This window comes from Eucyclogobius newberryi, unplaced genomic scaffold (genome assembly GCF_026437365.1).
Source record: "Eucyclogobius newberryi isolate DKJ021-1_F unplaced genomic scaffold, fEucNew1.0.hap1 SCAF_12, whole genome shotgun sequence".
In the NCBI taxonomy this organism is placed as follows: domain Eukaryota; kingdom Metazoa; phylum Chordata; class Actinopteri; order Gobiiformes; family Gobiidae; genus Eucyclogobius; species Eucyclogobius newberryi.
In genome coordinates this window covers 18138843-18149630 of record NW_027315746.1, presented here as the reverse complement: position 1 = coordinate 18149630, position 10788 = coordinate 18138843, and the positions used below count along the sequence as shown (strand labels likewise).

General features: G+C 40.9%; 2 protein-coding genes across 2 annotated transcripts; one reads left to right on the top strand and one right to left on the bottom strand.

Annotated features, from left to right (window-relative positions):
- Positions 1-139: 139 nt before the first annotated feature.
- c8a (complement component 8, alpha polypeptide) lies at positions 140-3283 on the bottom strand. Its single transcript, XM_072441154.1, has 11 exons — positions 3157-3283; positions 2964-3057; positions 2717-2864; positions 2475-2622; positions 2164-2353; positions 1901-2083; positions 1290-1530; positions 1070-1201; positions 849-1006; positions 458-683; positions 140-340 (listed from the first exon to the last, which is right to left on the bottom strand). The coding sequence occupies exons 1-11, from the start codon at positions 3243-3245 to the stop codon at positions 189-191; spliced, it is 1761 nt and encodes a 586-aa protein (XP_072297255.1). The 5' UTR covers positions 3246-3283; the 3' UTR covers positions 140-188.
- A 297-nt stretch (positions 3284-3580) lies between these two features.
- LOC140355616 (uncharacterized) lies at positions 3581-10644 on the top strand. The gene is made up of 19 exons (XM_072440283.1): positions 3581-3699; positions 4069-4957; positions 5035-5223; positions 5732-6131; positions 6543-6652; positions 6732-6757; positions 6891-6931; positions 7023-7067; positions 7163-7295; positions 7379-7538; positions 7601-7718; positions 7802-7839; positions 8579-8642; positions 8818-8855; positions 9085-9160; positions 9912-10001; positions 10087-10100; positions 10288-10318; positions 10523-10644. Exons 1-19 carry the CDS (start codon positions 3691-3693, stop codon positions 10590-10592), a joined length of 2541 nt encoding a protein of 846 aa, XP_072296384.1. The 5' UTR covers positions 3581-3690; the 3' UTR covers positions 10593-10644.
- Positions 10645-10788: the final 144 nt, after the last annotated feature.

Here is a 10788-nt window from a genome sequence, read left to right as displayed (position 1 = left end):
TATGGTTTCATGTCAACCAATTGTTTTATTTGAGTGCAAGAAATTAGTCATGGATTGATTTGCACAGTGGACTGCTTCAAAACCAATGTGCATCGAGGATGCAGCTTCAAATTTGTTTGTAGAAACAAAAATATAAATATGTGAGTAAAGCACTTTATTAAGTTATGAAGTGGACAACTGAGTGGGCTTCAACACATTCGGCTCTGGAAGGAGGAGCCCAAACAGGTGACTCCACCTTGACTTGGGGGAGGGTTGTTGCACATTCTGAAACGTGATTTTCTGCTTGAGGCACAGCCTGTCCATGGACCCCAGCAGGACCAGGCCCCATCAGTTCTCTTGTCTGTGAACAACAAACAACCCAAATTCAGCATTTTAGAAAAACACATTTATATTAAATATTTTGGCAATAACAATATAACTGACAATATTTGTTATTTAGTAAATCCTTGTGTCACACCTGGTCGGTTAGTCTTTTCACAGGCCTCTCCGTCATAGCCTTCTCTACATTGACAGGTGCAAGACATCCCAGACAGGATGGGCAACCCTCCGTGAAAGCAAGGGGAACAGCGACAGGAGTCAAACTCCTGCAGGTAATCATCAAACCCCCTCTCAAGACTGGCCAACCTCTGACCCACATGACCAGCCGAGGTACTCAGACGCACCAGCTCAAAAATGGGCATAACCTGAGCAAGGAAGGAAGAGCGAAGGTCATAAAGGACCAAGATAGTTACGTGAATCATATAAACTCTGATTAGTGATATGGAAAACAACAGACAGATTACAGCTCTTTGGACGCCTGTGGTAAAAACAGTCAGTGGTTAATAAGTAAGATCCTCTAAAATGATTACCTCAAAGTCTATAAGATCTGGATGGTATTTGAGGGTTGCACCCCACTTTCTGTATGTCTCTGGATCCTTGATTACCATGACACCACTAGCCGACACCGTGACACCCCCCCTCACGAGAGAAACTGTGTCCTTAATGTCCACTAAATGGCTTTCTCTTCCTGAAAAGAAAACATGTGTTGGACTTCTAGAAATTGCACTGTCACCATCTTAAAATCTCTCACCTCTTGTACTCTCTCCTGTTCGACCACATTCTTTACCATTCGCTGTGAGACCAAGTTGTCCAGCTCCTTTGATGGGAGCATTTATGCCAATGGAAGCACCTAAGCAGCCTCCGATCAAATGGCTATTTAGGACTGTTAACACAAGATAATAAACAATAACCCATATACAACTAAATGTAGAAGAAATATTTTCTGAAATCATAAAAATAGCATGCGGTACATGAAGCTTTTGTATTGGTTTTGTTGATGACAACAACGTTCTCCAGCGTTCCTCCCATAGTTCCCTCAGTGACGAAGTGAGTGCCGTAAGAGTGAATGAACTGAGAGTACATCCCATAATCGTACACCTCGGGCAGAGCCATTAGGTCCAATAACATATCCTCGTAAAGCATCAAGTCGCTGCTCCCTATCTTGAAAAGAGCAGTTTGGACTTTGGATAAAAGTCGAACAAATCCAAGTTCCTGAAACAAGAGAAATACAATGTATAGAGTATTAGAGGGGGGCATGTTTTTTACATTATCACCATGGACACCGTGTCAATACAGTTCTAATTGTCTACTTTTGTGTAGAATGTTTAAATCTGGATTAAACTCTTTAAAAGTCCCCTATGGACCAAGGTAATTGTTATGTTCATATTCAATTAATTAATAAAAACATATTTTAAAAAGTGAGGGATTGTATTGAACGTTTCAATTTTATACTACAATCCCTATAGTTTATGTGGACAATTTCTTAGTTTGAGTCATGTCTTTTTTTTGTTGAATGTCATTTTGAGGCGTTTTAAAAACATAATATATTTAAATCCAGAGATAAATAAAAACATTATTTTACCTGACTTTTATACTTTGTAACGTTGTTGACAAACTTCCACTCTGCGCTGGCAGACAGACCCACTTCTACGTACATGACGCCCACAGAGACGCCAAATTTAGCAGAGTCATCAGTTTTTCTCGCGCGCAGTAAGCTCGCCATGTCCTCGTAGTACTCATGAGTTCCTTCAGACGTAGCCTCCACCTGGCACAAGTTAGCACAACATGTAAACAATGTATAGATATAAGTAAATATGATCACAGCAACTAAAGCCATTTTCTTACCACAAATTGGTAAGTATGATAGTTGTAAGGTTTCCTGTAATTTTTCTCTGCAGCATTGTAGCTCAGCTTCTCACAAAAGGCATCATATGTAAATTTGTTCCATTCACCATTGTAGACATATTCACACATTTCCCCATAATAGTGTGGGTCAAGTACCGGGTCTACAAATTCTCCTGTCAAAATGTTGTAGCTAAAAAAAAACAATAAAAAGAAAAAAAAAATATTGCAGAAGAATATGCACTAAAAGTAAAGCTTGCATTTTGATGTGTCTATGTGTCAATGTCAATGAGAAAGTGGCTGTGGTGCTTTACCCCCGAATGCCATTCTTTGCACCAGGGATAGACAGCAGAGAAGAACAATAATCCTCTCTTGGATGGGTTTCTGCACACATATCTTCATCAGAATCGTCGCCACAGTCGCGTTCATCATTACAGCGAAGAGACTGGTCAATACAACGCCCTGCATGGGGAGAACAAATAAACCTTTAATGCAAAACAAATCTGGAGACATGAGAGGGGCTGTTGTCTTTCTTCTTACTCCTTTGATGTCCTACCTGTGCTGTTGCATGTGAATTTGTCTCCGCAGTAGTCTATCACCATACAAGGCTGCTCTGAATCAGGACATCTCTGTTTTTCCCACATTGTCTCAAAGCACTCACTGCCTCCATACTGTGAGGGCTTCTCCAAGTGTCTAGCACGAAACTAACACCAGGATTTGTACATTTAAATATAACTTTGGATTCATTGTCATGCACGTCCTGTAATGAAATATTCTCGGCCATACACAAAGTTAAAACTTACACTTTTCTCTGTACAAGAGTCACATGGGCTCCAGGATGACCATCTGCCCATCTTGCAGTTGATGGACTCAGGTATGGCTCTTCTACTTATACTCCTGTAAAAAAAAAAACACATCCACAAACAAATACTGTTTTACAGTTTGTTTTTATTAAGGTTAGTAAGTCTATATACTATATAAAGTCTGTAATATGACCTGATTTCCGGGGTCCATTCATCGTTGAAAACATTGTAAACAAGTAAAAGCACGCATAAGCCACAGATGGAACAAATACATGATCGCATCGTGAAAATAACGTCTGACTGAACAGCATATGAACATTTCCATCTGTGTTTACCTTGTGTCCAGAGGACAGAAGACAAACGCAACCATGATCAATAAAGTGAATGATTGATAAAGAGTAAACACGCTCTTACAGGAATCTAGACTCGCCCTCATCGTGAGCCAATTTATATCTAAAAGTTGCAAAACTCAAGAAGATTAAGGTTTACTGACCTGTGACTCTTGCGTGTGCTGCTGTCCGCCAGGGGGCGCTCCAGAGCCATGGATATGAACGCGCACGCTCCTCAAGTCACTCACGTGCGCGCACCCGCGTCTGATGGCGGCGCTTTGAAAGTTCCAGCAGTAGAAGAAAAGACGTTTGATGAAACTGAGTTCTAGTTTATGTTGTCAAACGCCAGACTTTCTCCAAAGGCAGAGCCCGAACAGTGATGAACCAAATGCGTAACAATGGAGGAGGTAAACTCTTAATCCTACACTATTAAACAGTCTATTGTCCACTGTGGCTGCTAATCTGATTACAAGCCACGCCCCCTCACGTGCTGCTTTGGAGTGGGGAAAACACACTTCTTACACTATAATAGATCCATGATCTTACAACACTTTCCCCGGTCAGTCCAGGTCGAGCTAAACGCTGTAGCTGGTCTGATTAGTGGAACTATTTGGTGGAGGGAACTTTAGACTTTGGCTCCCTCTCCTGGCTCCTCAAAACATCAGCATTTTATTTGTTTTAATTCATTAAATTAACTATTTATTAATTATATGCTTATATATTGTGTTTTTAATTCCTGCAGCTTGTGCTGTTTGCTCACTTTATAACCTTTGCAGGAAACCTTGATAAACGTCAAAGCTTTGAGAGCCAAGTTTCAGGAGGAGGCTCTGATGGCAGAGTCCAGAGCCAGCCGACCTGCTGTAGCTGGAAAGCCCAAACATCTCCCTCCTCCTGGAGGCCACTGCAGCTCTGTGATCAGCCGTATCCACATCGCTGTGGACAATAAGGCTCCGGTGGCCCCCAGAGTCTTCTTTAGAGATGGACTGAGAACTTCGGGTGGGAAGAGGCCAGTTTCCTTCCCCCCTCTACAGAGCTCGCCTCCTTCTCACTCTGCTAATGGTGACGCTCCATCAAAGCACTCTCTCAAAGACCGACACATGCCGTTAGTGCTCCCCAGCTTACATAAAGAGACTAAAGCAGATCAACCTTTCATAAAAGAACAAAGGGTAGATGGTTTGCTACAAACTAAAACCAAGAAAAAAGTGTTGCTCCTGCCTTTTAAGTCTTCTAAGTCTGCAAAGGCGAGTTTTGAGGAGCCCACATATGCAGATTTAACTAGCCGACCAGCTAGTGCCCCTGGAGAGCTGCCTTCTGTGGAGCAACACACAGACGACGGGGTCTCGTTCCAGGGCAGTGAGAAGACGAGCGATGGCCCCCTCTCCAGCCCTGACATTACTGTCTCCCCTCCCTCTGCTGAGACCGACAGCAGAGTATTGAGTAGCACGCTGGAGAAGGCCAAGAAGAAGTTCTCCTGTCGACAGGTGATGGCAGCCATTAAACCAAAGAGTAGTTCACCAGAGAGGGGCTGCAAAGGCCAAGCCTCACCCACAAAGAACACCCCGAGTGCCTTGTTAGACTTATGCTCACGCACTTCTCCCCCACTGAACCTCCCCAACCTCATCTACATCTCAGCCAGACCGTTCACTAAAGGCACCACCACATTCAGTAAGTTTCTCATGCATGTGTTTTTTCTTATTTTATTATAATAATGATGCTTGAGTTTGATTGTTTTTGATACTTAGAGTCTCCTTTAGAGAAGCACTTTGGTAAGGACAAAGCTAATCGGCCATTTACCAGAATTGGTGATCCCCGTCCTCCATCTCCACCAAAGAAACCTTTACCTGAACAGTGGGCTCTGGGAGCCGAGCCGACAAAGCCCTCCAGACCTCCAGTAGTGGACATCAGCTGTTATATGCCACGCACATGCCACGGTCAGTCAGTAGTTTACTGCTCTTATTTATGGCGCACTCTGTTCAGTTACAGACGAATTATACTGCAAATTACTTTATTTCATTCATTCAAAATCTGAGAATGTATGTGGATTTAATGTTGAGTTGACCTATTCATCTTAACCCTTATGTGGTGAGTGGCTGAGTTTCCTGTTGAACACATAAAACAAATGGAACAGAATATCTAGATGAAACAGTCAAACAAAATAAAACACATTTATAAAGACACACAATGTTGAAGAAAATAATTGTTTTCAATAATTGTAGAATAGGTTTGGCTTGTTTTGGTGTATGATATCACTTATGTTCATTATAGGTGGGAGATATAACATTTATAAAATTCCAACTGTTTGGAGATATTAAAAAAATATATTATATTTTTTATATATTTTCTAAACTCTTAAAAAAATATTTTTTTTTTTCTTTCTTTTTTAAATACAAAGTGATATCTCAAATGATTGCAGCATTAGTCCTGTTATTTCTTCCTTAGATGCATCACTCAAACAGGAGCCAGACCGTACAGCTTCAGTCTCGGTTCTAGGTGCTCCAGAGCTCCCAGACTTTGAAACCTCTGACATTGAGACGACGGAGAAGAGTGAAGCTGTGGACGTTACTGCTTTAGACATGGAGGCTTTGGACCGACCTGCTCCTGAGGCCACTGGCCCTTCAGACTTTGGAGAGTCCCACCGTGCCTGGTCAGATCTTACACAGAGCTTTGAACACAAGGACCTAGGTCTTTCAATCAAGCTCGGTGAGTTCCCAGAACCACTGGAACAATGGAGTCAGAGCGAGGAGAACACTGTGGACCCTCCATCCTGCACTGAAGAAGCCCCAGACGCTCACTCCATACCAGAGGACCAGGGAGAGCGTGCCAACCACTGTGAATCTGGGTACGTTCTGTTGAAACTGTAAAACTATTTAAAGGTGCACTGTGTAACTTTTCTTGTGGAAGATTTTTTCATGGAGATGTTATTGCTCTACCTTGAATGTTCCACAGTATGGCATTTAACGTCTCTATATTTAATTACATTTGAAGTGTTTTAATGCTGATGTCACCTGCTTATACTTATATAACCATAATATATAATTACTAGTGCTATACTGTGGAGCATTCAAGGCAAAACAATAACATCTCCATGGAGACAAGCAAATGGTGGACCCTGCATCAGAAAATGTACATAGTGCACCTTTTTAATTATGGTTTAATTGGTTCTGATTTAGTTTGGAATAAAACAAGCTACTGAAGCTCATAAATGCCACACAACGTCATGCTTACTTCTGATTTTAATTGTTTTCTTCAGTGTCTATCAAAAAGAAATATCTCAGACGTGTGACAATTTGTACGAAGATGTGGAAAACATCAGCAAAGTCCCATTTAATCAAAACTCACGCAAACGGAGGGGATTCAAGAGTAAGTTTTGTTTTCCAAAATAGAAAATATCAAGTCAAATCAGTTTGAAATCTGATCTTTTCTGTGTTTCTTTACGCAGATCCCTATGCCGAGAACAACCATGTGGTAATTTTTAACTTTAAATATACATTATTTTAGAAAGTTTACAAAGACAAAAAAAAAAGAGTCTTTTCTTTTTAAATTTGAACTTCGAATAAGAAAATACCTTGCATTTTAATTCCTTGTATTGTATGTGAAGAAAGAGGAGTCGGGTAGCAACATGTGGCAGAGGAACCCTCGGTCAGATCTTCTCAAATATCTGCTCTGTACATTTTAGCACATCCTTGTGACCAAATGAAACGCTGACAAATGTTCTTATTTTTGGCGGTAGGAACGTCGGAGAGCCTGGTTATTTGTCTCGCAGTCAAATCAACAGGTAAACAAATAAGAAGGATATAATTACGAATACGGGTGATCATTACGAATACGGGTGATCATTTTGCTTGGTAATTGTAATTAAATTGAATGTAGTAAAGAATGTCAAAGCCCGAACACCGCTGACTTCAAAGAACAAAAGAAACGAGAAAAGCAGAGACTCGAGAGGGAGAAAAAGGAACAAAAAGAGCGAGAGAAGAAAGAAAATGAAATGAAAAAGAAATTTAAAGTGAGTTTTCTTTTAAATGTATTTCTCTTTTTGTTCTGAATTATTTATGGCAAATATTCTTCACTGCTGCGATCTGCGTTCAGGTGACCGGTGCAGAGGAGCCCATGTACCACGCCAAAGTAACCATGGCGAGTAAAGGCCGCAAAAACGACCTCCCTGTAAAAAGTGGGGACTCTGTCAGCATCATCCGCACCACAAACTGCCCCAAGGGGAAATGGCTGGCGCGGGACGCTTACCGCAAGTGTAAGTAAACGTACAAAACCAAGTCAAAAGAGGCAGTTTTGTAACATCCTTTTACTTTTTAGATGGTTATATTTCTGTCATGAACGTGGAGCTGAATATTAAAGAGATGTTTGAGTTCGGGAAGAAGGCGCAGGCAGCAGGGCGAGGGGGCAACACGGAGCCCGACACCATCAGTATCGGGTCAGTGTGGATTTAACCTGTTTCTTACGTGAGACTATTTTTGATTTGAACTATATTCACAATATGGCTTTGTTTATTTTCAGCTCCTCAAGCCATCCTGTACTGACCAGCAGCTGTGAGTGTAAGATAAAACTATTAAGCATTACAAAGCCAATTCTCTGAGCTCATATTTACTCTCTCATATGTTTGATGCACATTGATTTATTTCAGATTAAATCGAAAAATATATACCGTATTTTCTGGACTATAAGTGGCACCTTTTTTCATAGCTTTGGCCGCGGTGCGACTTATACTTATATTTATACTGATATACTAATACTCCGGAGCGACTTATATGTGATATTATTTGTTATTTTCACACTTGCAACCGCATTTCATACTCCAGTGCGACTTATATAGGGTTTTTTCTTCTTTTCTATTATGCATTTTTTGGCGACTTTTACTCCAGTGCGACTTATAGTCCGGAAAATGCAGTGATGATGATGATGATTATGATGATTATTATTATTTAACAGATATAGAAAGTTTAAAATGATGACACTGTAATTTATCTATTTTAAATTGGAAACTGTATAATTTTGTGAAATTCAGTAAATACTAAGCTAAACTAACTAAGCTTTGGAAATAAACCAAATGAAGCCTGATTTTACATGCTTTAGTTATTACCAGCGTCAACTTCAACTTCTGTGGTGGTCCCGGGTCAGTTGCATATTTATTTTTAAAAGTTTGCGATATAAATTGGCCTAAATGTCTCTCTTCTGCAGCTCTTCTCTTGCATGTTTCTGTGTAACTGGAGTTGGTCGGCCTGCTTCGTATCTCTCGTGGCCTGGGCTCAGTCAGACTAATGTGTTTTTCCTCAGTTACAGACGATAGTGAGGAGTGGGCCTGTGAAGACGAAGCCCTCAGTCCCTCCAACGAGAGCCTGTAAGTCTGACAGCTTTGTGCTACCCTCAGTGATTAAGCAGCACACGGATCAGTGTTGTCTTCCTTTTGCAACGTTTAAAGACCGTTTCCCACTTTTTTTATCAGATCGCCCACATGAAAGAAGCCTGTAAATGTATATGGCAGTTTACGTTTTGTTTCTGTTTTTCATACGTAGGAGTTTTCCACCACAGTCTTCCCAAGTCTCCGAGATGTGTAAGTAAATCCTACATCCGGTTCTTTTTGAAGAGAAACAGCCTTGTGGGTTTCTGCCCGTGGTTGTTTTATGTTATGGTCGACATGGCAGACTAACCAGGCTTTGATCCACTTAGTTTACAGTTTTACAGTGCAGCTTACTTCCTCCCCCTTCTGTCCTTTTGGTTTTACATAACTAGCCTCACTCTGCTGGCTCTGACCCACCTACCCTTCTTCTTTCATGTCTCAGCATCTGGCCATGACGGCGGCCATGACGGCGCCCAGCCCAGCCCGAGCGATGGCGTCCCGGAGGACCTGCACAATCCGTGAGTGGAGCACGGGTCTCAAATGAAGACCAGATCATAACGTTACAATCACAAACGCCGCCTTTACTCTGTGGTACTTGATCGAGGAAGGGATCAGGTCTTAAAGGAGACATTCAGCAAAGTCAACTTTTTTAGCTTTTAACCTTGTTACACTTACTGTGATTCCATGTCCTTAGTTTTTCAAAGTTTTATTTTGACTGATTGATGCATGTTTGCGTAATCCTGCGTTGTCCTGCAACTGAAGCTCGAGTGCTCAGAAAAGTCCTGTTCTCACCTACCACCTATGCCCGCTTACATCCCTGTGTTTAGATGTGATTTATTAGACAAATTAGGACTCAGGAGTGACACATGTCGGGTTCTAGAACATCACGTGGCCGCTTCAAAAATAAAAACCTGTAAATGACAATCCGTTGCTGGCTGCAGTGAAATGCCACTATGATTATCATTTCTGCAGTTTTGAACAGGAAGTGGACCTGCTTCTATTATTAAGCCATTTTAGCTCAATATTGCAGTTTATATCAAATGTTAATTGATCAATAGTGCAATACTAAGTACCTGGAGGAAAATCTTATGTCTCTTTCAAGTGAAATAATATTTTGGGAAAGGGCAACAAAAATATATAACTTTGCAGGGTTAGATTAGAGAATATACAAACTTGTCATTTTTGTTCAGTATTGTGGTTTACTTAAAACTCATCAAAACATAATTCATGCGCTTTGGGAGGTTGACATGAAATAACTTTTTGTTCCAGGACACAACACGACGCGCTGCAGAAATTGGCTATTTTCTTTCAGCACAACAAGGAAGAACTCAATGAGAACAGTGTTGTGACTGCTACAAGGTACATTTAATATACTTTGGTAACAGGAAATCAAACTACCTCTGATCAAACTAATGCGTTTCTAATGTTCTTTCCTCCTCTTAAGCTTGGAGACGCCTAGTAAGTTTAGCCTGGTCTGTATCTCCCTGTGTGGCTCTGATAAAGGTGATAGTGAGATGAAAGCCCACCACTCTCAGCACATGGTTTAGGCTTTGTTTGGGATGGAAAATCACTTGCTGCTGGTGACATGTCAGTGAACACCAAGATATTCAAACTTATCTAGTTTTATCTTGTCCTTTTTTTACAGACCTGTGTGATGTGGAGGAGCCGCCGTTGCCGTAAGTGTGTCCTTATCATCATGAGAGTCTTTTATGTGAGGCAGGTTATTAACAGACATGGACAAACAAAGATGGTTAGATTAAAAGAAGCGTCCAGTTGGAAGATGAAATGGTTGTCTGAACTTAAACCTGTTGCACATTAGACACTTGAATAATTTCTGACTCTGGACAGAATTTATAAGATTTGATGTTATTGTTTTTCAGAGAACAAGAGATTGACTTCGCAGAGATGGAGCTCCTCCCACCACCGCCGCTGTACGCAGACTTCTTCTGATTTATTCAGCTGTGATTTTCTTAACAACATTTGGACAGTTATTTAATTGTGTGTTAAAACGGTTGGATTATCACGTTTTGTTTTTTTTTGTTCTGTTGTTGGGCCACCTCTCCATCACTGTTTGGGACTTGTGCACGAACATGAATTATGCATTATGTACAAAGGGCATTGGCATGAAGCTTATTCACTAAATGTT

Coding starts and splice junctions, on each gene's coding strand:
- c8a (XM_072441154.1), bottom strand. CDS start 3,245: ATGCGATCATGTATTTGTTCCATCTGTGGCTTATGCGTGCTTTTACTT. Junction 2,354..2,474: donor GCAAAGAATGGCATTCGGGG/GTAAAGCACCAC, acceptor GTTTTTTTTTAG/CTACAACATTTTGACAGGAG. Junction 2,084..2,163: donor ATCATACTTACCAATTTGTG/GTAAGAAAATGG, acceptor AACTTGTGCCAG/GTGGAGGCTACGTCTGAAGG.
- LOC140355616 (XM_072440283.1), top strand. Junction 7,539..7,600: donor GCGGGACGCTTACCGCAAGT/GTAAGTAAACGT, acceptor TTTACTTTTTAG/ATGGTTATATTTCTGTCATG. Junction 8,643..8,817: donor AGTCCCTCCAACGAGAGCCT/GTAAGTCTGACA, acceptor TTTCATACGTAG/GAGTTTTCCACCACAGTCTT.